The sequence below is a fragment of the Chelonoidis abingdonii genome, chromosome 8 (genome assembly GCF_003597395.2).
Source record: "Chelonoidis abingdonii isolate Lonesome George chromosome 8, CheloAbing_2.0, whole genome shotgun sequence".
In the NCBI taxonomy this organism is placed as follows: domain Eukaryota; kingdom Metazoa; phylum Chordata; order Testudines; family Testudinidae; genus Chelonoidis; species Chelonoidis abingdonii.
Genome location: NC_133776.1, coordinates 16205256 through 16232508, shown reverse-complemented (window position 1 = coordinate 16232508; position 27253 = coordinate 16205256). Strand labels below are relative to the sequence as shown.

Here is a 27253-nt window from a genome sequence, read left to right as displayed (position 1 = left end):
TGAACTCCCAGGATTCCTTAGCCACATGACATTACAACAGACCCAACTTATAATGCTTTTGCATACCTCAAACGACGCGAACAGTGAAGTAGAATGAACAAACATCCCAATGCACCATAATATGCAAAAAGAGTAACTAGGGTTATAGAGAACTGCCACTTGTAGTGAAGCCGTTCGGTAAAAACAATGATTTCATTGTAACAGGGTCGCACTACAGTCAGAAAAAGATCTTTGCATCATGCTTTCATAGTGAACTGAATAGGGGTTTTGTGATGTGATTAAGGACAGTCTGGTGTTTGTCAGTGACAGAGGAAAGAGCTGGGAATCACGAAACTTTGACGCAGCACTGTTAGCTACTTGGAACTAAACAAATTAGTGCATCCACCAGTGGCAAGGAGAATCAAGCATGGAAAATCTGACTCAGGACAATTTTAGTACTTAAGGAGAGGCACTGGAGAGACTGATTTAAGAATGGGGACCATGGATTGGCCACGAAATGTTTGCCAAAAAAAGAAAAGCCAAATTGAGTAATTCACATTCTGAGTTTAGTTTTTATGAATCCAAACAGCAATGACTCTGAAAGGTGATTATAAAACCAGAACCTTCTTACTTGGCAAGTCTGCTCCACATGTGTATATCAGTGTAGTCTAATGACAGAAATAAGAGTTCACTGCAGAGCCAACGTAGACAAGAGGAGGTGAACTGGATTCTATACCTTCCTGTGCATCACATCATCAAAGAACTGTGTACTAATTCCAATAAGTGCAAGCCCATTCAGGACAATGGAGTTGTATAGGTGGCCCTATACAATTACAGCACAGAACCTTTATTACAGGTGGGGATGAGCAAGGAAGAAATAAATCAGCTTGATTTTCAGATCCTGGTTGAATATGTAAGGCTGGCAGTTAGGGAAATAAAACAAACAACATAAATGTGCAGATTTGATCTGGAAATTATTAAAAAACAGAACCACACAATGCCATTTTCTCAGACATGTTTCAGAGCTTAACCACAAATTAATTCATTCATTAATTATTCTAACAAAATACACCCTAGGCTTGGGTGTTTTGATAAATACGGAAAACTATATAAAAATAAAATTTCATCAGGATGGTCCAGATCTACAAATATACTCTCTTTGTAATATTATTGTTAGTTTATTTATATACATATGTTATGGTAGTCTCTATGGTTACTAGAGGCCTTGAACAGGGCTTCCTCATGCTAGGCAGTACATATGCATATAATTAATAGACATAATTCCCACCCCACAGAGTGTACTTAAACTATTTCTGTACCACATAGTAGAAAATAGACTCATTACAGAGGTAAACATGATGCATAGCTTCAAAGAGGCTTATCTCTGCATGGTATATGCATTGTCCCTGATGAATCAAGACTGCATTTATGGAAAAATGGCAAAGAATACTAAAAACCAGATAGAACTTTGGAGGAATGAGCAACATATTTGGAAGAAGACCAAAACCTCATCTGTTCCTGTAACGTTTCAGGAAAATTATTACAAATATTTTGTCAATGTCACTTCACTCTATTTAAACTAAGGAAATATTAAAAAAGAGAGTCATAACTGTTGAAGAGGATGTAGAGGAAGAGGGACCGTTCTCTATTTACAGTGGGAATGCCTTAAACTAATATGCTATTTTGTGGGAAAATAGTAAACAGAATTTTCAAGATAGCTAATGTTAGCCTACTCACTAAACTTGCAGTGGCTCTATTAGGTTTCAGTCCAAAGGAGGTTATTGAATCAGGGAAAGATTCACTGATATTACAGTTACTTCTAGCAACCATCTGTACCATAACTCAATTTTGGAAAAGGGTAGATGCCTCAGCATTAGTAGGACGATGATATAAAGTCTGAGAAATTCTTTCAACAAGAAAAATGACAGGCAGCGTTATATCAGGTCGAGCAGACTTTCTAATGTGTGGGCATTCCTTTTGGAATTTGAACAAAGTAAATACTCAGATAAGGATAACAAGAGGGAAATCTGTAAGATTTGTTAATATTTGTATGGAAAGTTCATGTATGTTAAGAATATATATATATTTATATATATATTTTTAAGAACAGATTAGGCTGATGGAAGAGTATTTTAAACTCAGTTTCATGCCATTTTGTTTAGTGAACTGTGGGTCTTTTCAGCTACTCATAATATATCTGGGGTACCAGGCCATAAAACAAACTCTTCCCCACTCCTTGTTCCACTGCTCAGCTGTAAAACTTGCTTCTACTCCTATATTTGATGTGCTGGAGGTCTCTGTGCTCCTTTGCAGTAGTTTGTACTTCTGGAGCAGGGAGGTCAGGCAGGAGCAGTCAGCCACAGCACTTGAAGGAGTACAGGGACTACCATTATACTAGGGGGAAGGGAGCTTTTAACACATGTGAGAGAGGAGGACCAATGACTGAAAAATGTGCTCACAGAATCATAGAAGATTTAGGTTGGAAGGGACCTCAGGAGGTCATCTAGTCTAACCCCCTGTCAAAGTAGAACCAACACTAACTAAATCTTCCCAGGCAGGGCTTTGTTAAATCGGGCCTTAAAAACTTCTAAGAATGGAGGTTCCACCACCTCCCTAGGTAACTCATTCCAGTGCTTCACCAACCTCCCAGTGAAATACTGTTTCCTAATATCCAACCTAGACCTCCCCCACTGCAACTGCCCGTAAACAATTAATACACTTGTTGCCTTTGCTGTTGGCAGCCAGCGACCAGAGCCATTACTTACGTGGGGCAGAGTTCTGCCTGATAAGCACAGCCCTGAGCCGGGGAAAGTACAGAACAGGCCTCCAGTCAACCATCCCATGGGAGGGATCTCTCCAGTGCATGGCAGGCAATAGAGTCTGCCCCGACTTATCTGTTAGGCTGGTACAGTAGGCATCTTTCTCTGTGCCCTGCTGGATTGGGCGGGGGGGTACCCCTCTCTGCCTCCTTTGGAGTGGTTTGTGGGTATAGGCAGGGAGGAGCAGTCAGCTCCAGCACCTGAGCGAGCACAGGGACTACAATTAGGCCAGGTTACTGTGTGAAGTGGACCAAGTGTGAGGTGGCTTCTTGTGCCTCCTCCTCCCACTCTGCCTTATGTAGCCACAATGCAGATGGGCAGAATCTGGCCCTTTGTCTTCCACCAGAAGGGAAGATCTCTGAGGCGAGCAAATCAGCCAATAAGCGCAAGACCCACTAAGGTAGAGGAGGAACTTTGTCACAATACACAGCGGTTTCTGTAGTTTTGTTGAAATCTGAAGTTATAGAAAGAATGACAGTTTTTCAATCTTATGTGTAGAAATGTGAGTGAGATTATTTACATTCAGTACATGGTCTAGAACAACTAATAAATTAAAGCTTCAATTCATAACTCTGCTAGACACCAAAAAGCATGGACTCAATAAAGACATGGGTTCTATGTCTCATTGCAACAATCTGAAACCCTCTTTGTAACTCTCCTTTGTCCTGTGACTGCAGAAATGTTAATGGTCTACTTCATTCTGAATGGTTTCTTGCAACCTGTTAACCCCTTATGCTTAACAATCTGTTCTACTTTGTATTTAGCTGTGACACACTCATTACCTTTCCCAGACCTGAAGAAAAGCTCCGTGGACCATGAAAGCTTGTCTCTTTCATCAACAGAAATTGGTCCAACAGAATACTGGTTCTCAACCAGGAGTCCGGGTCCCCCTGGGGAGCCGCGAGCAGGTTTCACGGGGGGGTGCCAAGCAGGCTAGCATTAGATTCACTGGGGCCCAGGATAGAAAGCCAAAGCCCTCCCCCCACCCTGGGCAGGGCCGTCCTTAGGATTTATGGGGCCCTACACAGTATTATTAAACTGGTGCCCCTCTGCCCGAAGGCAGCCTGGAGAGGGCGGGGGGGATGATGCATCAAAGGATACCAAGTCACCCAGCCTGCCTCATGGCAGCAGAGAATCACAGTTCCTCGCAGAGACCCCCATGCCCTCTCCCTCATGAAGAATGCGCACTGCTGGTGCATTTGGCTCTATGAATACTGCCCCTGCCTAAGCAGACTGCAGCGTGTGCTGGGCGTGCGGGAGCCAACCCGCTCTTACCTGCTCTCACAGGCAGTGGATGAAGCTGCCGCTTGGGATAGCTAGCTCTCCAGCCCACCTGGGGCCCTGCCTACAGTCCACCCCTGCTCTGTCCCAGGCTCCACCCCTCTCCCTACTGTCTCCCTCCTCTCTTCCCTGCCCCTCCCTGATCATCCCCTTCCAGCCAAATCCCTGAACCCAAATGAAGCAAATGACATTTGAAAAAAACCACTCTTCTGCAATTTCTTTCTAAAGAAAATGGAGCATGTTTTCCACTGCATGCCAGAAGATGAAGACTGGACATGCAGAAGGTACCTAATTAACAGCACTAAACTTGGGAATAAAAAATGTTTTTTTGATAATACTCTGAAGTTTGTCAGAGATTTATTTGCAAAAACTTTGTAATAAGGGCAAGTCAACTGTCCACATTGAATATTATGGAATACATGATGCAGCTCTTCTCTGTTTTACATTTTCTTAATCGGTATTTCTAAGCTGATTTTATATTTTAAATGTACTCTTAAGCCTTCATAAAGCAATCATTCTAGATTACTACATATTTAACTCACTGAAACAAAGAAATTGATTTAAATTAATCAGTCACAGAGGTTTAGTGTGTTCATAACAAAGTTCATTGCTTTTAGAAAATGAGAACACTAATTTACTTTGTGTGATCGCCATAATAATAGATATGTTTATGAAATTTCACCAACTTTAAAAAATATGTTTCCAAATATTTTGGGCATAACAAAGGATTTCATATGTTACTAAAGTACTGATTTTGCTGGAGGGTTCTTTTAAAACTAGTTCATCGGATAGTCAGAAGTAAAGAAAGGAAAACTCATTTGTTCAGTTATCCTGCAGGAAAGGGGTGTTGTCCCTTTAAGGGGGTGAAGGGAGAAAGGGATGGACAGAAAGGACAGGAAGGCTTTGGAAGCAAGTTTTTTGTACTATAGTAATTAAAATGTGTATTTTAGATAAGAGTGGTCCTTTGAAGGATTTATTTTAAAAACGATATGTCTGAAGATCCAAGCATTTAAGGCTAAAGATGAATACCCAGATTGTGCATCTAAAAATCTACGCAAGGATTTCTTTAGAGATGTGATTTTTATCATCTTCAGCAACACACTCATGAAATGTTTTTAAAGCAAATTTTAAACTAAGGTCCTGTAGACTAACATGTTCTGAGTAAATATTACAGTCATGCACAACTGTTTTTGTCAGTACATTTAGGGTATGGCTACACTGGCACTTTACAGCGCTGCAACTTTCGCGCTCAGGGGTGTGAAAAAACACCTCCCTGAGCGCTGCAAGATACAGCACTGTAAAGACTCAGTGTAATCAGTGCGGCAGCCGTACAGGATGTGGTTTACGTGCAGCGCTGGGAGAGCCCTCTGGCGCTCTGACCACACTCACACTTCAAAGCGCTGCCGCAGCAGCGCTTTGAAATTTCAAGTGTAGCCATACCCTCAGAAACGGACAGTATATACCTGGAGGTCGGCAAATGCCTACTAAATGGCTTCATTACTATTTGAATGGCTCTTTAGCAGGTTCATTGTTGTGCTAATAGGTCTGGAAGGTTTTTTCACGTTTAACTATCCCCTTATATGCAGAAAATCAATTATTGTGGTACAGGTGGGCCATGGAGTTTTTATAACATGTTGTGGGGGCCTCAGAAAGGAACAGGTTGAGAACCTCTGCAATAAAAGACATGAGGTAACATAACTTGTCTTTCTAATAGGTAAAAAGTCACCAAAGAGATAACTCCCCCTTCTAGAGTACCTTTTGGACCATCGATAGCAGGCCCTTCCTTGCCCACAGCAGTTCAGACCGGGTATTCTGTGGCCTCCTGATCGTTTCATGATCATACCTTCTCTGAAACAAATGTAAAGATGACAAATAAATGGCAAATTTGATACATGCATACACAGCTTATTAATTTATGCCTAGATGAAGCTATATGGATTGGAGGAATGTGACCTGGAGGTACATAGGCAAGGTCAAACACAGCACTGTGACACCTGGTCTGACCACTTTAACCTCATTGGGGTGGCATGGGCAGAATGAAGCAGAAGTGGCTCACCTCTCTCTCATTTTCTATTGCCAGGTCGTCTCTTTTATTCTCCTTACGTCTCAGACATTTCATCCGCCTCCCAAGTAGTGGGTGACTTGAACCTAACTCTACTGTACATCCAGCAAATGAACCGAACCCACAGTCACAGCAGGGGTGTTGTAATAAATACCATGCCAGCAATAAGAAGGGCTAAGGGTAAAGTCTCCGCTTACAAATGAACTGAGGGCAAAGAGGCATCTATGGTGCAAACAGGGAAAGAGCAGCACCAGGGAGGGGTGAGGGGGCAGAATGAAGGCCATGGAGAGTAGGTGAATAGAAGATACATCCAACCTACCTTCCCACTTGGCAGGGAAAGCGAGAACCACTTCTGTGCACAACAGGAATGAGTTAGAGCTAAGGGCTGCAGCACAGACTGAAACACTACAAGCTTAAGGGCTTGTCTACGCTAGCACTTTACAGTGCTGCAACTTTCTCCTTCAGGGATGTGAAAAAAACACTGTCCTGAGCGCTGCAAGTTTCAGCACTGTAACGTGCCAGTATACACAGTGAGTGCACCAGCGCTCAGTGCTGGTAGTTACACCCCACGTGGTGGTGGTTCTCTCCCAGCACTGTGTCGCAACTACACAAGCCACCAAGCCACGTTAAAGCTTTCTTGTTGCCAGTGAAGATGAGCCCTTAGTCTGAGAAAGTCAATGGGGTGAAGAGTTCTTAAATCTGCGAGAGGGCCTAACACAGAGAAGGTTCCGTCCTTCTTGCCCACTGTCAAATCCTTCCCTGTTTATAACACTGGATGCCTGGAATCACTGCATTTCAAACACCCATGTCCCATCCAAATAACCTGAAGAAAGTTTCACTGCTGCCTGCGAGGCCATTTACAAAAGCAACAGATACTTTTGGTGGTAACCGAAACAATACAGTTTCTATTTAATAGTGTTCCAAAGAAAGGAATTAAGTGTCAACCTCCGGCTCAAGGAAACTTTGGAAATGTTGGGAAGTTTAAAGAAAAAAAATGGACTTTTCTTGATTTCAGTGCACTCTTTTCATGTCACCATCATACAAGAAATAAACTAACCAGTGCTGTAAGCATGTTATGACAGGGACTGTACATTGCTCTGGTTGTTTGCATTGGGCCATATTATTATTTGATGCAACTCCAGTCAATGACAGGATGAATTTGGCCCTGTAAGTCTGGCAATGAGACGTGTTCTGCCTTTTACATTTATTATTATTTCCACAGTCATAATGGCCTCTTGTGAATAACAATGGAAGATAAGATGTTCCCAAATTAATTGCTAGCTTGGCAGGAAAGCTACCAATTTGGACAGTCTCTCTTTATAAAATGATGCTCTTGATGAAATGTGACTCACACAAAGAAATAAAATTCAACTTACATGCCTTTTGGTCCTAGATCATGGATAAATGACAGCTGACTTACACCAATGAATTCCATCTGGAAAATAAAAAGTTCTCCATTGTTTATATTTTGGACTCCTAAAATCAGTTTGCTTGGGAAAACAACACTGACAGTGAAAATAATTCATCAGCAGGAAAAGGTGGGAACATCATTTTTAGGGCTCAGTCCCAAACCCACTGAAGTCAACAGAAATGTATGTGTTTTGGATCAGGCCTTTAATGAACATGACCAAAACAACCAAAATCAGAATTTATGGGGCATTATATGTGGTAAAAACCCATTGGAACTGTCACCTGTAGGTCACTGACTCAAATTCAGTTCACATCAGTAAGGACAAAATTTACCATTGCTTGATAAGTGTCTGGTGATTTATGTGAACTGAGTTCGTAGACTCAGTTCAGTTTCCACTAGATGTTGGCTCCACAAAAAGGCCAGTGACTAAATGGATAGAGAAAAACTGCTAACATAAACTAGAAGTCTGTTGTAATCTCATGTAAAATGTTTGGGTTCATCAACTGACCTCAATTCAAAAAACCTTGAAGTTATCCAGAGAGATCACAGGAGAATATACAGATAAGAAGTATAGTCCCTCTTGTGCCATTATCAAACTAACAACGAGCTCCATATCTGCATTAAAATCTAGAACTAGCCCTCTTCCAACCAGCCAGGCTTTCTTGGCAGAGTAAGCCATTCCTGGCATATATGCTGCTGCATAATCATCTCAGATCCAGATAGAGAGTGTCTCTCACCACTGGGTTGAAAGTGAGAGCAGAATCTGACCCACGTGATACTGAGCTACACAGATTTCAGCCACTCTCCTTTGTCTGTATCGGATTAATTAGCCAAAGTGCACAAACACTCAGGGGGAGGAAGCAGGAGGTGGTTCTCTCATTTGATCTGGCAGCAAAGAGGCAGAAAGAAGAACTTAACTTTCTAATGAAATATGCTGCCATCCAGAGATGAATGGGCTAAATTCAAATCTAAGATCCACACACATAGTTGCAATTGACCTCAATGAGAAATAAACGGGAGCCACATGCATCCAAGGTCAGAATGTATTCAGAAAAATACCACTGATAACATCATGCCCCTTTTGCAATAGCTGCGCTCACCTCTTAGATCCAGAGGGAGTGGAGATGCAGAACTGACAAAGGAGCACAGCCTTATCATGGTGAAAATCCCCATGGGGCCAACACTACATAAAGGTTTCAGGGTCCCCCTGGCCTGAAAAGCTCATCCCAAGCTTCAGAGTAACACTTTAGCTTTGCTCTGTGCCATAAGGCAGAAAATGGTGATTTCCAAACCACAAATTAAATCAATAGAAGTGAATGGTTTGGCATGACGCAGATCACAACAATCTTAGGCTCCAATTCTGCCACCATTTCTCATGTGGAATAATAACTATGAAGTAGTTGCACTGATCTCAGTGGGACTACTCACAAACTGTAGGAAGTCTGACACAACATGATAGAAGGACAGATCTGGGCCCTTAGGGCTAGAATGAGCCTATAGGCCAGGGTATAACCGTGTCATTCCAGGAGGAGTCCCAGAAAGAAATTACAACTCAGAGACACAGTTCCATTCCTGCCCTGGTGCAGAGGAAGGGAGAGCATTTTGCTACAGCTTTTTTTAGGTCACAGCATAACCTCCCCTCCCAGCCAGGCAGCTCTGCTCTCCTCTCAGGCCTGTAGCTGCCATCTAGTCACTGAACCAACAAGTGATACACAATTTTAGACTTGGTTTTGGTAAGCAGTGACATCATAGAAGAGCTAATTGTAGAAAATAACCTTGGATCAGGTGATCACAAGTTGATTCAATTTAAATTAAATGGAAGGATAATCAAAAACAGGTCATCAACTATGTTTTTTTTTTATCATCATCATTTCAAAAAGGCAAACTTTGGGAATTCAGGGAATGAGTTAAAGAGGTCAACTGGAATGAAGAGTTCAAGGACTTAAATGTGGAAGAGGCTTGGAATTTCTTCAAATCAACTATACGAAAACTATCTGAAATTTGCACCCAAGCAAGGTGGGGAAAAACACTCATAGGGAAAGACCCCAGACTCAGCTGGATGAATAACCACCTCAAAAAGGCTATTAGGAATAAGCAGAGAGCCTACAGAGAATGGAAAAGGGGACTGATCAGTAAAGAAAGCTACAGTTGGAGGTTAGAAAATGTAGAAAGAAAGTGAGAATTGCTAAAAGTCAAGTTGAATTTAAAAAAGAAAAAAGAAAAAAAAGAGGTTTATTAGTTATATAAATAGAAAGGGAATAAGGAAGGATGAAGTTAAGACCAGTATGTAAAGTGGATGGGAAGGAGATTAAAGATAACCTAGGTATGGCCCAAAAATGAAATGCATACTTTGCCTCGATTTTTAATACAGATGATAACATGGAACATAGGCATGAAGATCGGAGGGCTGATGGAAATCAGTGTATGGAAATAGAAATTACCATATCTGTGATGGCAGAAAACCTTTTTTTTTTTTTTTAAAGAAGGGATGTGTAGCAGACCTAATATACTTGGATGTCAGTAAAGCATTTGACGGTGTACCCACAGGAAATTATTAGTGAAACTGGGAAAAACTGGGATTGGTACAAGAATTGTAAGGTGGATAAGGAACTGGCTAAAGGGGAGAAGGCAACGGTTATGTTGAAAAGTGGATTATTGGACTGGAAGGAGGTTACTACTGGAGGTTCTCCAGGATCGATCTTGGGATCAATCTTATTCAATATTTTTAGTAATGACATTGGCACAAAAATTAGGAGAGTGGTAATGAAATTTGCTGATGATACACAGTTGGGAGGCATCATCAACACAGAGGAAGATCAGAATCAGGGCCGGCTCCAGGCCACAGTGCGCCAAGTGCGTGCTTGGGGCAGCACGCCGTGGGGGGCGCTCTGCCGGTTGCTTGGAGGGCGACAGGCGGCTCTGGTGGACCTGCCGCAGGCATTTCTGCAGATGGTCCGCTGCTCCCGTGGCTCCAGTGGACCTCCCGCAGACATGCCTGCGGCAGCTCCACCGGAGCCACGGGACCATCAGACCCTCCACAGAAACGCCTGTGGCAGCTCCACCAGAACCGCAGGACCAGCTGACCATCCGCAGAAATGCCTGCGGGAGGTCCACTGGAGCCGCGGGACTGGCGAGCGGCAGAGTCCCCCCTGCGGCGTGCCGCCGTGCTTGGGGAGGCGAAATTGCTAGATCTGGCCCTGATCAGAATATTATACAGGGAGATCTGGATGACCTTGAAGACCAGAGTGACAGAAATGGGATGAAATTCAATAGTACAAAGTGCAAGGTCATGCACTTAGGGTCTAATAATAAGGATTTCTGCTTCAGACTGGGGGATCATCAGTTGGAAGAGAGAGACTTGGGCGTGTACGGAATCACAGGATGACCACGAACCACCCATGTGATACAGCTGCAAAAAAAATAAAAATACAATGCGAGGATGCATTAGGCAAAGAATTTTCAGTAGAGATAATGTAGTATTAATGCCATTGTACTAGACACTAGTAAGCATATTTGGAATACTCTGTACAATTCTCATCACTTATGTTCAAGAAAGATGAATTCAAACTGGAACAGGTGCAGAGAAGAGCTACTATGATGATCTGGGGAATGAAGGGCCTATCTTATGAGAGGAGAGTGGAAGAGCGTGGCTTGGTTAGTCTAGCAAAAAGAAGGCTGAGCGGAGATACAATTGCTTTATCTAAAACATACACAGGGGTGGGGAACGGGTGTAAAGGCCAGGAGGGGTGAAGAGTTATTTAAGCTAAAGAACAATGTTGGCAAAAGAACAAATGGATACGAACTGGGCATGAACAAATTCAGACTGGAAATTAGAAGAAGGTTTTTAACAGAGTAGTGAGGTTTTGGAACCGCCTTCCATTAGGAGCTGTGGGGGCAAACAATTTGATTAGTTTTAAGAGAGAGCCAAATTGATAAGTAGGATTGTATATCAGGATTGCTTGTGATGGTAGGGGCAGAGTTTGGCAGCCCTGGGGCTCATGTACAGTTTATGTCTTATGGTCCCAAAAGCTCAGGCTTCAGGGCTTTAGCCATCCACCCGTAGAGGTCAGGGAGGGATTTCCCCACCTTCTCTCCCTGCCATGTATTTTAAGATTGTTGTTGCCTTTTGTCTCTTTCTTCTGAAGCATCAGAGGTGGCTGCAGCTGGAGAAGGGATATTGGACAGGGCAGACTTGTGCTCTGAGTAGCACTGAGCATTCTATTTCTCTTTCTCAGGGGCTTGGCTGGCTGGTTCTTGCTCACATGCTCAGGCTCTAACTGATCACCATATGTGGGGTCAGAAAGGAATTTTCCACCTGGGATGATTGGCAGTGACCTTGGGGGTTTTCAGCTTCCTCTCCATCAAGCGGGTATGGGTCAAATGCCAAGATTACCTGGGTATGTTTCACTTAAACAATTTCCTGCCATCGCAGGGGCTCAAGCACTGGTGCACCTCAGTCCCTCCTATTCTCTGCCTGTGTCACGTAATAGTCTAGTCTCCTGTGGGCTGTAATATTTCAGTCTAATTCCAGTTGTTGGGTTTAGTGTGGATGTTGGTGGCCTGTGATTTACATAGCCTTGGCAGAATCTGATTTTTATAATTTTGACAGATAATATCAATGTTTATTTTAAGAATTTTTTTTTAGATTTTTACTGATGTAAATGTTCACGGTTATGTGAAATGATGGAGGGCATCAGACAATTATTTAGTGACAGCAGATGTTGAAATTCAAAAAAAGACGGTTACTCACCTTTGTAACTGTTGTTCTTCGAGATGTGTTGCTCATATCCATTCCAGTAGGTGCGTGCGTGCCGCGTGCACATTCGTCGGAGATTTTTACCCTAGCAACACTCAGAGGGCCGGCAGGGCGCCCCCTGGAGTGGCACCGCCATGGCGCCTGATATATATCCCTGCCGGCCCATCTGCTCCTCAGTTCCTTCTTGCTGGCTACTCCGACAGTGGGGAAGGAGGGCGGGTGTGGAATGGATATGAGCAACACATCTCGAACAACAGTTACAAAGGTGAGTAACCGTCTTTTCTTCTTCGAGTGCTTGCCCATATCCATTCCAGTAGGTGATTCCCAAGCCTTACTAGGCGGTGGGGTCGGAGTGAGATGTTGCGGAATGTAAGACCGCTGAGCCGAAGGCGGCATCGTATCTAGACTGTTGTACCAACGCATAGTGGGATGCGAAGGTGTGGACTGAAGACCAAGTGGCTGCGCGGCATATTTCTTGTATGGGAATATGGGCCAGAAACGCGGCAGATGAAGCTTGAGCCCGCGTAGAGTGGACAGTAAGATGGCCAGTCGGGACCTGCGCCAAGTCGTAGCATGTCCGAATGCAGGATGTCACCCAAGAAACGATCCTCTGGGAGGAGACTGCCATGCCCTTCATACACTCTGCCACCGCCACAAATAGCTGAGGTGAATGACGGAAGGGTCTGGTTCTCTCAACGTAAAACGCGAGAGCCCTGCGAACATCCAGAGTATGCAGCTGCTGTTCCCGTCGCGATGAGTGTGGTTTTGGGAAAAAGACTGGCAGGAAGATGTCCTGATTGACATGAAAGGAGGAAACGACCTTAGGGAGGAACGCCGGGTGCGGTCGCAGCTGTACCTTGTCCTTATGGAACACCGTGTATGGGGGATCCAGAGTTAGAGCTTTAAGTTCCGAGACCCGTCTGGCCGAAGTGATGACAACTAGGAATGCTGTCTTCCAGGACAGGTACAGCAGCGAGCATGTGGCTAAAGGCTCAAAGGGGGATCTCATGAGCCTGGACAAGACAAGGTTCAGGTCCCAGGTGGGGGCTGGTTGTCTGATCTGGGGATAGAGTCGCTCCAAGCCCTTGAGGAAACGGGAAACTGTAGGATGGGAAAAGACGGAACTGCCAGCCTGCCCAGGATGGAAGGTGGAGATAGCCGCAAGGTGTACTCTTAGTGAAGAGATTGCTAGACCTTGTTCCTTGAGAGACCACAAATAGTTCAAGATGGTGGGGACTGATACGACCTGTGGAGAAAGGTCCCGCTGAATACACCAGTGACAGAAGCGCTTCCACTTAGCAAGGTATGTGGACCGCGTGGAGGGCTTCCTGCTTCCAAGCAGCACTTGTTGCACTGCGGCGGAACAACGCAACTCTGATTGGCTCAACCAGCCAGAAGCCATGCAGTGAGATGGAGGGACTGCAGGTCCGGGTGGTGTAGCCTGCCGAAGCCCTGCGTGATCAGGTCTGGGTTGAGTGGCAGGGGTATCGGGCGTGACCAAGACAGGTCGAGCAGCATGGTATACCAACACTGCCTCGGCCAAGCTGGAGCGACCAGGATAAGGCAGGCTTTGTCCCTGCGCGTCTTGATCAGAACTCGGTGGATGAGAGGAAATGGTGGGAAGGCATAACAGAAGAGGCCCGTCCACGGAATGAGGAACGCGTCCAACAGGGAGCCCGGGGAGCAGCCTTGTAGGGAGCAGAACAGCTCGCACTTCCTGTTCTCCCTGGAGGCAAAGAGGTCTATCTGGGGAAAGCCCCACCTCTGGAAGACTGAATGGAGAATGTCCGACCGGATGGACCATTTGTGTGCTAGGAAGGACCTGCTCAAATGATCTGCGAGCGTGTTCCTGACTCCTGGGAGGAAGGAGGCTACTAGGTCTATGGAGTGGGCTATGCAGAAGTCCCACAGTATGATCATTTCCTGACACAAGTGGGAGGACCGTGTCCCCCACTGTTTGTTTATATAATACATGGCTGTTGTGTTGTCCGTGAAGACTGCGACACAACGGCCCTGCAGATGGTGCCGAAACGCTTGGCAAGCCAGCCTGACCGCTCTCAGCTCTCTGACATTGATGTATAGAGACAACTCCTGGGACGATCAAATGCCCTGTGTGCGCAGGTCCCCTAGGTGAGTGCCCCAGCCCATGGAGGACGCGTCCGTTGTTAGGGACACGGAGAGCTGGGGAGGATGGAACGGTTGCCCTGCACACACTCAGGAGGGCATTCGCCACCAGTCGAGGGAGCCGAGAATGCTCGGCAGAATTGTGAGAATGGTGTCTATGGCGTCTCTGCGTGGCCGATAGATGGAGGCGAGCCAGATTTGGAGAGGACGCATTCGTAGCCTGGCGTGCTTTGTAACAAATGTGCACACAGCCATGTGGCTGAGGAGGCCTAGGCAAGTGTGGGCAGAGGTTGTTGGAAAACGCTGGAGGCTTTGGACAAGCGAGAGTATGGTTTGAAACCAGTGGGGCGGTAAACTGGCCATCGCAAGGTTGGAATCCAGCATTGCCCCGATAAATTCTATCCTTTGTGTAGGCACCAGAGTAGATTTGTCTAAGTTGATAATCAGACCTAGACGCAGAAAGAGGTCCTTGATAATGGCCACCTGCGTGATGACTTGTGTCTCGGAGGTCCTTCGGATGAGCCAGTCGTCGAGGTAGGGGAAGACGTGTATTCGACGACGACGTAAGGCAGCAGCAACAACCGCCATACGCTTCGTGAACACCTGAGGGGCCGAGGAGAGGCCAAAGGGCAGGACAGAAAACTGGTAATGTCGGTGGTTTACCACAAAGCGAAGATACCTCCTGTGAGGAGGATAAATTGCTATGTGGAAATACGCATCCTGCATATCGAGAGCGGCGTACCAATCTCCAGGATCCAGGGAAGGAATAATGGTTCCCAAGGACACCATGCGGAACTTGGACTTCTTGATGAATTTGTTCAGTCCTCGCAGGTCTAAGATAGGCCGAAGGCCCCCTTTCGCCTTGGGAACAAGGAAATATCGGGAATAAAACCCCTTGCCTCTTGACTCCTCCGGCACCTCCTCTACAGCTCCGACTGAGAGGAGCTTGTGGACCTCTTGGGTGAGGAGTTGCTCATGAGAGGGGTCCCTGAAGAGGGACGGGGAGGAAGCGTGGAAGGGAGGTAGTGAAACAAAGTGAAGGCGGTATCCAAGCTCCACCGTGCGCAGAACCCAACGATCCGATGTCAACTGAGACCACGCCGGAAGGAACTGGGAAAGGAAGTTGCGGAAAAGAAAGGGATCCGGGGAGGCAACTGGTACACCGCTCTCGGGCGCACCCTCAAAAGTTTGGTTTGGGTCCCGACGTTGGTTTGGTGGGACCAGAACTGTTGCCCCCTTGAGGTCCAGACTGGCATCTGCGACTATTACAACCTCTTCTCCTGGCAAGGTCTTGTCGTGGCCGAGGAGGGGGGTAAGGGCGCTGCGGTTGGGAGTGGAAAGACTGTCTCTGTGTCTGAGGTGTATGCATTCCTAACGAACGCATGATTACCCTGTTGTCCTTCAGACTCTGCAGTCTGGGGTCTGTCTTTTGAGAGAACAAGCCCTGCCCATCAAACGGTAGATCTTGAACCGTATGCTGTAATTCAGGTAGCAGGCCAGACACCTGCAACCATGAAATACGGCGCATGGCTATGCCCGAAGCAACCGTTCTGGCAGCCGAGTCCGCGGCATCTAATGAGGCTTGTAAGGAGGTTCTCGCAGTCCTCTTGGCCCTCCTCCAGGAGTGCCGCAAATTCCTGGCGGGAATCTTGTGGAACCAACTCATCAAACTTCCCGACAGCCTCCCAGGTATTGTAGCTGTATCTGCCGAGGAGGGCCTGTTGGTTTGCTATGCGGAGTTGAAGACCTCCCGCAGAATAGATTTTTTGACCCAACAAGTCCATGCGCCAGGCTTCTCTAGATTTTGGCGCTGGGGCTTGTTGTCCGTGGCGCTCCCGCTTGTTGACAGACTGTACCACCAAGGAGCATGGAGCGGGGTGCACAGAGAGGTACTCATACCCCTTGGAAGGTACCATGTACTTCCGTTCGACCCCTTTGGCTGTGGGTGGAATGGAAGCCGGGGATTGCCAGATGGTGTCCGCTCTGGCCTGGATCGAACGGATAAATGGGAGAGCCACTTGGGTGGACGTCTCCGCGGACAAGATGCTAATCAAAGGGTCCTCCACCTCCAGGACCTCCTCCACCGGCCGGTTGATGTTTTGGGCGACACACCGCAGGAGGTCCTGGTGCGAGCGGAGGTCAATTGGGGGAGGACCCGATGCTGACGTTCCCACAACTGCCTCATCCGGGGAGGATGAAGACGACAGCCCTGGGACGAGAGGATCGTGAACCGATGCCTGGTCCAGGGGAACCTCCAGTTCTGGGAGGTCATGCGGTTCCGGTGCATGCACACTTGTCTCCTCTGCACCAGCGGGGGGAGGCCAGCTGACGGTGGCCTCAGGCACACAGTGCTCGGAGTGACCGGAGCGCGAAGGGCCAGTCGGTTCACCTTGGGCTTGACGGTATGCCCAAGGTGTCCAAAAGGACCACTGGTGAGGGCCGTGGTCCAAGCCATGGGCATGTGTCTCAGAGTCCCCACAGGAGGCGCTGTCCGCACGGGAGGAGACTGAAGGGTGACGCGAGGGCCATGGAGGTGCTGAAGCTGTGTGGACCAGGTCTCTGCGTCCATTGGCCTCTTGTCTATACGGTAGCGGCGAGCGGTGACGCGGGACCGGGACCTGCAACCAGCGTGGTGCCGGGAGGTCGACCAGTGCCTCCCATCGCCTTGCCGAGACCGGCTGCGAGAGGCATGGTGGTGCCGGGACCTGGACCAGTGCTGAGAGTACCATGATGGGGATCGGGATCTGGACCGGTGCCGCGAGTACGACCGGTACCGGGATGGCGATCGGTACCGGGACTGCGAGCGGCGTCAAGAGCGGGAACGGTGCCTAGAACGAGAATGTCCTCGGGACCTGGATCAGGACCGGTGGTGTTGCACAGCGTACGACGGAGATGGCCTCATCATGGCGGGCTTGCCAGTGACTGAACAACCCGCACTGGCAGAGCCGGGGGTTGGGGCAGCTCCTGCTCCGTCACAGCAATTAGTTCCCGAGCCGTGGAGAAAGTCTCCGGCGTCGAGGGCACTACGAGCTCGACCACAGCGCGCGCTGGGGAGCTGGTTGGCACCGGACTCGACGGCTCCTGAGAGACCGGAATCGACGGTGCGGAGGTAAGCGGTGCCGCAGCAGTTGACGGTGCCAGGCAGTCCACCTTAGACATACGCTCCGACTGCGGCGCAGACGTTGGTATCCTTGAGCCTCTTGGACCTCGGGGAGAGGGATCGGTGCCTGCCCGAGGGTTGAGCCGGAGAAGGTTGGTGCCGAGGAGTCTTCACTGGGGCCACGCGTTCCGGTGTGGAGGGAGCACTCGTCCCCGGTGCCGGAGTCGGTGCCGAGGCGGGAGGAGTGAGCGCTGCCTCCATCAACAGTTGCTTGAGGCGAATGTCCCGCTCTTTCTTCGTCCGGGGCTTGAATGCCTTGCAGATCCGGCACTTGTCTGCAAGGTGGGATTCTCCCAGACACTTCAAACAGGAGTCGTGCGGATCTCCTGTGGGCATCGGCCGATGACAGGCCACGCAAGGTTTGAAGCCCGGAGAACGGGGCATGGGCCCCAGTACCGGGGGGAGGAGAAGGGGCTAGCCCCCTACCCTCTAACTAGATACACTAATACTATAACTACTAACAACAGAAAAAGTTAACGAGAACTATGAGAACTAACTATGTACATGAGAACTATATAAAAACGAGCGAAGAGCTAGGGAGGTGGAGATCAGCTAAGCCGCGCTCCACTGTTCCAACGACCGACATGGGCGGTAAGAAGGAACCGAGGAGTGGATGGGCCAGCAAGGGTATATATCGGGCGCCACGGCGGCGCCACTCCAGGGGGCGCCCTGCTGGCCCACCGAGTGTTGCTAGGGTAAAAATCTCCGACGAACGTGCATGCGGCACGCACACACCTACTGGAATGGATATGAGCAAGCACTCGAAGAAGAAGTTAAATTTTAATAAACTATTAACACAAATAATCAGCACATCCAAATATTCAAAGTAAATATCCTTCAATCAACAAATCGTACTTGCTTTTACTATTCATTTGCTAATCCATTTTAACAAGCCTAATTCAAAAGACTAAATCACTGGATTTTGACTCTGATAAGTTATCAAGCAGCACTATTCTTATTTTATCTATCTGTATATTACCATTATTGATGGAAATATTTTTTCATCGGTTTGCATTTTTGTTTGAAATTGATGTGTACCAACATATACCAATACAAATCTAATCATTCCATACTAAGATATGCAAGAAGTCAGATTAGATTATCTGGCTTTAAATTCTATGACTATGATCAGGGATAGCACAGCTACAGAGATGAGTCAAAGGGCTCCTATTCTCATGCATGGTCATGTGGCCCAAGGACACAAACTTAACAGAAGTCAGTATCTGTATACTTGATTTCCTGCTTACCTATGATTTTGTCATTTTTATGAAGTAAAGAGAACTGATTATTTCACGGTTTTGTTCACAAGGTTTTGAATTCACAAATTCTCACTATCTGTCCTGGGTAAGGAAGAAGAAATAGGTTCTGCCATCTGTGAACAGTTCATTCTTTTCTGTGGGTGAAATTTGGCACAGCCTGTGCAAGACCTATGTACCATTTAAAGCCCTTTACATGGTGCTTCAGTTGGGCCTCAAGCAGTCTCAGCTCTGGGGACAAATTGTCAGCTTCTTGAAAGGTGCAGAGGATCCAACCATTGATAATCAGGCCCCTTAAGTTTCAGAGTAACAGCCGTGTTAGTCTATATCCGCAAAAAGAACAGGAGTACTTGTGGCACCTTAGAGACTAACAAATTTATTTGAGCATAAGCTTTCGTGGTCTACAGATCCGATGAAGTGGGCTGCAGCCCACAAAAGCTTAGGCCCCTTAAGGCTGCTCAGATTGGGCACCCAAATACCAAAGTACATAAAATCACTATCCACTTATGAAAATCTTGGCCATTTGCTTTGAAAAGTAACTAGGTTGTTATTTGGGGAACATGTAGTAATGAGAAAGTGAGAGTCTAACTGTGCTCAAAGAAGGAAAAGAAAAACAGGTATGTAGGAGAAATTACCACGCAGATGGAAACATAACAGTTTATTTGCTTAACTTTATTGCCTGGAACTGCCAGATCAAAGGCAAATATTGTTCAACATTATAGCTGCCAGTCCCCTCCACTCAACCAGTCCTTAAAATGGTGTCCATAGTAACACAAACACAGAACCACATTCCTCTCTGACTGGTCTGCTCCTGATGGTAGCCAAATACAAATGCCATATGAGATCCTTCAGGACAAACTCAGCCCTTGATAGGTCTGTATGTGCACAACGTCCCATGAAATCCTATGTCCTGTGAGAGCATCAGAAGGCAAAGCTTGGCCTTTTGGCCCCAATCCTAACGCATGTGTTTCTTTTTATGCAGGTGAATAGTCACACTGGACTTCCATTAGATTATTTAAATATGTAAAACTAAGCAGGTAAGTGTTTGCAGGACTGGGGCTTCAATATGGAAAAATCCTGTAGATTACAGAAAAAGTTATTTAATGGAATGGAAATATATGATTATGTGATATCATTATCAATATTATTATTTTGTTAAATACTTTTACTGGTACAGTGCCTTTAATCTGAGGATCTCATAATTCACGAAGAAAACTGAAATAGAGGATAGTAGGATAGCAGTACCCTTTCATCTCCTTTGCATTTGAATTCTTACACTACCCAGCTGTTGTTGTAGTGACCAGACATCCCACTCAGGTTTCACAGTGATCTGTAGCAAAATATTTTAACTAGGAGATGGGGGCTGAAGTTTCAATGATATTGTAACGAGAGGTGCAGGAAAAAACAGACATAGCAGATCAGCTGAAGAGCAAATGAGCTATGAAAAATGAAACAACAGCTGCAATGTGGAGACACAAGACATTTTAACCATCTTTTTCCCCCCTGCTGAACCAAGCACCTATGATATATTTATGCAAGATTTTAAGAAAGATTGTTCAGATGACATTGCCTTTTTAAGTAGGATTCAGCAGTTCCAAAGTCTGTTTTTCATTGCAGCTCTAGCTTTTTTAAAAAAAATGATAACAACAAATAGTTCACTAGTAGCTCTGGCAACATAATAATACACTACATCACCAATGCTCAGAATAACATTGTTCTAGGACAGTGTTCCAATTTTATCATACACAGAAAAATTGCTTTATGCTAAAAACACATGTAAACATTATTCCTGTTTGCTACAATTGCATGTTCAAAGGCCCCAGTCCTGTAATCAGATCTGGCAGTGTGAGGCTCTGCATGGCCTCAGGGGTTGCCCTAGCAGATCTAATTGCAGGATAAGAGCCTTAAATAGCAACCATAGTTGGGTGTGTGAAGTGTTCTTTAATTGTATAGCTGTAAAACTCATTCAAGGCTTATCTTGTTGCACTGGATTAATTTGAAGTGTAATTTTAAACTGATTTTGTAAAGCCAGTGCAAAAGGCTGCATGGACACTTATTGGTTTAAACTAGGGTCATTTTGGAATATTTTAACTATCAAGCTCATATATGTCCTGATTCAAAGGTAATTAAACTCAATGGAGTCTTTCCATTTAACTTCAAATCAAGCCCATAGAAATGGCTTTACAAGGTATTTAAGTCATCCTTGCCGAACTGCCCCAATTACCTGTATCTGATTATCATGATGTATCTGATTATCACAACAGGCAACATTAACTATACCCTCAACTAGCTGCCAGCTCCATATCCAATACCCTGCCACAAGAGCAGACACACAAATATTCCATTAAGAAAAATTCGAGGAGACAGTTATGAACTTTCCCATTCAGGGTTACATAGTCAAAGAGTGCAGCCCTTGTTACATCACTAAACAGTGTTTAGGTACATACTATTTTCTAGTTTGCGGGCAAAACATTTAGACACAAGTTGTATATCCAACACATTACGTAAGTCCCTTTATATCCCACAGTGCTTCATAGCTCTGAGCTCCTCAACAAGGGTGAAAACAGCTACAGGTTAGGTTTGCCAATGTCATCCAAACTGAGCCATTTTTACACAAATGAACAAAACACACAAGCCACAGATACACGATAAAAGCATATCTGGAATGAATTCAATGGAATTGTTCAGATCAGTTGTTAAAACTCCCCTAGGGTGACTGGATTAGCAAGAAGAGGATCCTCACAAGATTCAGGGGACAATAAATCACATGGGTCATCTGGACTTTATGAATCACTCAAGTTAGCCCCGTGCCTGAACTTGCAAAGAATTCAGCTGGAGACATCTACAAGCCAAAGATCTATCTGGACCTCAGCCTGAGTACTTGCAGAGCATAACACTCAGGAGCAAAAATCTGCACATGCAGCAAAACAAGCAGCACATCCCTCCGTTTTCAAGTGACAGATTTTTCAACACAAGAACAGCAACATACCCGTACTATTGTAAGAAGGACAGACGCCAGTTCAAGGTGAACATCAGAAATCTGCAGCTTTGTCTCTGGTCTGAGAATGATAATCTTAAATAAATTAATAAACGTTTTGTTCCCAGCATCTCTCTTTCCCCATTAAATGCACCACCTGTTGCCTTGTGATGTTGGCTGCACTGCTTAGTGCAAGTTCTCACTGAGTGCTTCACAGAAGTCAAATCCACTGAAAGCCAACCAATACTCTAAGAATGTACGTACAGAACAATATCTGTCTCTGCTGGACAGGGACAGAATGGAGCTGTGACGTTGCACTCCATATGTTTTATGGAATTATGCTTATGAGTTTGAATATAATGTAACTGGAATATGCTTTATGCAAAAGGTCTCTTGTAAGGTATCATAACAAGGTTATAAACTACTGAATATATTCCTCCTATTTGTATGCCTGTATCATTCTTGTATCTGAAGCCAGAAATATGAAGTATAGTTCTGAGGTCCTATTGTAATTATGCAAAGAGTGGGCCATTAATGGTGGTTTAGAATCTTGATGGCTCCCATTGACTAGGACAATTGGTTGTAAATGGTTTATTTAACTGCAAGCCTTCCTGTGTACCTGTGGGCCAACCCAGGAAGAATGGAGACTACGGGTCTTACAGTGACATTTGACCATGTCATGTGATATTGGAATCCATCTTAATCCTTGCACTTTTCCCCTGATGAGGTAGGGGTGGGGACAGGCACAGACAAAAGATTCTCGCCTTGTGTCAAAGCTATAAAAGGGAGTGGAGCAGGAAAAAAAGGCTGCCAGTCATGAGAAAACCCCTGCTTACCATCTGAGATGTCTGCTGGATCTAACAAAGACTGTACCAGGGGAAAGGATTGGGCCCAGACTAGGAAGGAGTCTAGTCTGTGAAAGAAGCTTATTGGAACATCTTTGAGGGTGAGATATTCCCTGTTTTGTTTTATTTTGCTTTGTGACTTACTTTGTTCTGGCTGTTATTACTTGAAACCACTTAAATCCTACTTTTTATACTTCATAAAATTACTTCTGTTTATTAATAAACCCAGAGTAAGTGATTAACACCTGGGGGAGCAAACAGCTGTGCATCTCTCTCTCTATCAGTGTTATAGAGGGTGGACAATTTATGAGTTTACCCTGTATAAGCTTTATACAGAGTAAAACGGATTTATTTGGGGTTTGGATCCCATTGGGAGCTGGGTGTTTAGGTGCTGGAGAAATAACCTGCTGAGCTGTTTTTGGTTAAAGTCCTCAGCTTTGGGTGTATGGCCCAGACCCTGAGTCGGTGTTGCAGCAGGCTAGCGTGTCTGGCTCAATAAAGCAAGGTTCTGGAGTCCCAAGCTGGCAGGGAAAATGGGCTCAGAGGTAATTTCAGCACATCAGGTGACAGTCCCAAAGGGATCTCTGTGACCGAACCCGTCACAGGAGCTGCACTGGAGGAAGATAGGAAACAGAAACACAGATGCTCATGGTCCATGGGCTTTACCTGTAGAAAGCCCAGGGTGCAGATGATGCATGTTTAGTATTTTTTCCCCTAATGCCCTGTTTCTGGCATTATAATATATGGCGATATACCTATCTCATAGAACTGGAAGAGACCTTGAAAGGTCATTGAGTTCAGTCCCCTGCCTTCACTAGCAGGACCAAGATGTACGACCTGCGTTCTTAGATTAGTGGACAATATCAGAGAGATCTGACAAGGCAATGCTTGCATATGGGAGAGTGGGAAAACAAAGCTGCTCATGGTCCATGGGATTTACCTGCAGAGGGCTCAGGTTGCAGATGATGCACGTTTACTATTTTTTTTCCCTAATGCCCTGTCTCTGGTGTTGTTAGATTAGTAGACACTATCAGAGAGATCTGACAAAATACAGGACAGCGGGAAAATGGATCCAATGCGATATACTCTGAATTAAACCTCCCCCTCTCAACATATGCCACTGTCCACAACAGCAGAGCTTTTTAAAATGGCAGCCAGTTCATCTGAGGTGCAGATTTCCCACTGTAACATTAACATATTGGCCAGCACGGGAGGGTATTTTTGCCCTGTATAACCAATACATTTGGCATGGGCAACAGTGAAACAAAAGTACATATAGTGAACAGATATACCTCCTTAAAGATGTAAAGTTGAATATATGTTTCTGTCTCACTTTAAAACCAAGTGTACTCAATTGTTTTGTCCTGCTCAGAAGGATAAATTCCCTCTGCTTATTCGGTAAGTTCTGCAACAAATCATTTTTTGCTGATGATACAGAAGAGAAGTAATAAACCCTTTATGTGGGGTCAGGAGAAGGGGAAATAAATGGCCATGGCAGAGGAATGTTATTCATATACAGTTATGGCCTCTAAAGTCTCCTCCAACTAGCAGGTGAGAAGTTTAGACAGTCAATGAGGTGAAATTCCAAGTACGTAACATGACTTTCAGGAGACACATTCTTGCACAATATGGGCCACATTTTGGATATAACATGAACCATTTGACTTCAATGAGGTTTCATAGGAATGAGGGAACATATGGATCACCACAGCCCTGTGTGTGTGTGGTGGGGGGGGGGGGTTTGAATTACTTGGGGAAGCCAGGATGCCAAATTCTCTTCTTATTAACACCATCACAAACTTGCTGAAGTCAATGGGATTGTAAAGGATATAAGCCAAAGTATAGTTTGGCCATTTGAGGTTAAGTGCCCAAGATTCCCAAAGTGAAGGTAACATCTGCCACATAGCAGAGACCCCAATCATTTAGGCATTTGAACCTCCAATCAAACATCTTAAATGCTACCCAGAATCAATCAGAAGCCGGTCGTATTACTTGTGTAATGAGCTGTCTGCACAAGACTGCCGTTAGCAAGCAGGTTGTCACAATGTGTTGTAGCTGTGACACCCCAATAGCTTGACAGTATAGCATTTCATTTGGTTATAATCAGATTTACAATTGGATGTTGGAGAAGATATTTGCCCTAATAAAAATGGCTGTAAAATACTTTTAATAGTGAACGACAGCATTTATTTCTCTCAGTTAAATACTTATATGTGAAAAGAACATTTATTTGTTGCTTAAGCCACTATACACACTACTTACCGTTCCATGGTAGTTTCTGTACATGGGCATTTTTAAGATCTTTGTCAAGTAGTCTTCCAGTTGTTTCTGCAATGCAAGCAATGAAAACTTTAGATAGGATGTAGGGATTACTATAAAAATCTAATTATATAGCTACAGGAAGTCATGAAGAGAATCAATAAGAAGCCACTGACTGAATGAAAAAAATATATACATATACATGTGCATGTAGCACACCTTCCACTATGCCACAATATCCCAACAAAGGGGAAATAACTCAGATCTTGGCAGAGTGCTCCCTGAGGCAGTCTTCCACTTTCTGAGCAGGGACGATTTGGCTCTAAACTTGGCAGAGTTTCGGTTCACCAAGGAGAAGAATTTACTAACAAAACAGAAGGCATGTGAACTTGGTCAGAACACAGTTCTGCAAACAAGCTTGTCCCCAATAGTGAAAGTAAGAAAAATCCTAAGAATAAGATGGACAGCACAACATGTCAACAGCCTCTCTTCTACCAGCACACCCACATCTCTGAACAAAGTATTTAGAAGGAGGAAGGACATTTACTCTTCTACTAGAAAAATGTTCTTCTCGGACCATGTTCTCAGACGTGCGTGGCAGACTCGGCATCTGCCTCGCTTCTCCTCTTTTGATAGTCTGTCTTCTAACTGTGTGACTGGAAGAAAAGAAAATCCCAGATTATTTGTCTGATCAGTAGAACGTAAACGTTTTTTATCCTGACACAAGAGTCCTGATGTTCCAGTTAAAACTTTATTATAAAATAAGGGACAGGTAGTGAGGAAAGATAAGGGGAGGTGTAAAATTGTCTAACAAATCGCCGTGTACAAATCAATTCAAACTAAAATACAATGAAAAAAGCAGAGGATATTGGACCAAATTCTCCTTTGATGCAAATGGCCACAGATCCACTGACTTCAAATGAGTTTTGCCTATTTAAGCAGAAGAGAATTTGGACCGTGTTACTGGACCATTATGTTTCACTAATCCTTAGCCTTTCACATCTCCACCCACCAAAATCCTTACTCTTGTTTCCTCGACTGCCCCCTAGCTTCCTATTGTCTTCCCATGCCAATATCAAACTATCCTTTTGTAACACTCCACCACTCAGGCCTCTTTCCACAACTCTCTTTATGTCTGTCCCAGTCCTGCCAGCTGCTGAGCACTTCGGTAGAGTCACTGGGAAGGGAAACAGAGAGCTCAGCATTCACAGATATAAGTCCTTAAAGTTAAGAGACTATAATGTGCTATACATTTTTAAGCACAATGACCCAATCATTTCAATGGGAAATTCTGATTAAAAACTGACTGCACAAAATGTCCCACATGCTTTCTACATCTAGCAAGAGAGAGATCATTGGATCATTCAGATCACTGCTGCATACTAATATGTTGATTTTGAGCCGGATTCTCTTCTCATTTATACCAGGGTAAATCAGGAGTAAATCTTGGAAGTCAATGGAGTTACACCTGTGTACTACAGGGGTAAGAGAGAATCAGGCTTTTCGCTTCTTTCCAATGCAATTTGGGCCTTGAACCATATTTGTAAGACTGCATAAAATAGTTACCTCCTTGTAGGGATAGGAATTCGTACGAAGGCTTTGTATCTCAGCAGTTCCCTGTGGAATTCTTGAAAGTTCTTGAATTTCCTTTTCACTTGCCATGTAAAGTCCCCATGTGTGAACTCAATAGTGTAAACATTTGGACTTGGTACCTGTAGGAAAGAATAGCACCAGTGTTTCAGTACTCAATGGATAATTTTCTAGCATTAAATCCTCTAGAGTTTACCATTTTTTATTTAAAGGTATAGCCATTCTTTATGACTTTTAGTTACCATTTTTATTAGACTCAAAACAGAACAGGCAAAGATTATTCATATTGCCCTTGATAGAGTTATTCCCATACAGACATATTCATATTTTCTAAAACCCACTAGCTGATTTACAGAAAGTTAACTTGTAAGTGATGAGTTAACATGGTAATAGGAGCATGACATTAAAAATGGGATTGGGATTTAAAACAACGTTCCAATAACATTCACGTTCTGACCTTTTTTGTTGAGGTAAAGCGTTCTACTTCCAGAACTCGGACTTTAATCGGACATCCGGTTAGATATGTCTGTATATGAGGTTCTTTGAACCCTTGAGTGTTATAAATTGCAGAGAATGGGATGCCCACTGCAAATGATCATAAAATAGTAATTAGCTTAACACTATTTTAACTATGAATAAGAGCGCAATAGCTAAGGGATAATGTAACAAGTTAATTATATAAAATTTTATATATTATTTTTCCCCAATGCATATCATGCCTTATTAAAACCTAT

The 27253-nt window shown here is 44.8% G+C and overlaps 1 protein-coding gene across 4 annotated transcripts in view; it reads right to left on the bottom strand.

Moving 5' to 3' along the window:
• PLD1 (phospholipase D1) overlaps positions 1-27253 on the bottom strand; it is a 129962-nt gene that overhangs the window by 48219 nt on the left and 54490 nt on the right. For all 4 annotated transcript variants that reach the window (XM_032783671.2, XM_032783674.1, XM_032783670.1 and 1 more), the window contains 6 exons: positions 26977-27104; positions 26496-26641; positions 25477-25585; positions 24933-24998; positions 7518-7576; positions 5835-5927 (listed from right to left, as the gene is read on the bottom strand). In XM_032783671.2, the coding sequence (XP_032639562.1) occupies positions 5835-5927; positions 7518-7576; positions 24933-24998; positions 25477-25585; positions 26496-26641; positions 26977-27104 (601 nt within the window). The remainder of the gene's footprint in view (positions 1-5834; positions 5928-7517; positions 7577-24932; positions 24999-25476; positions 25586-26495; positions 26642-26976; positions 27105-27253) is intronic.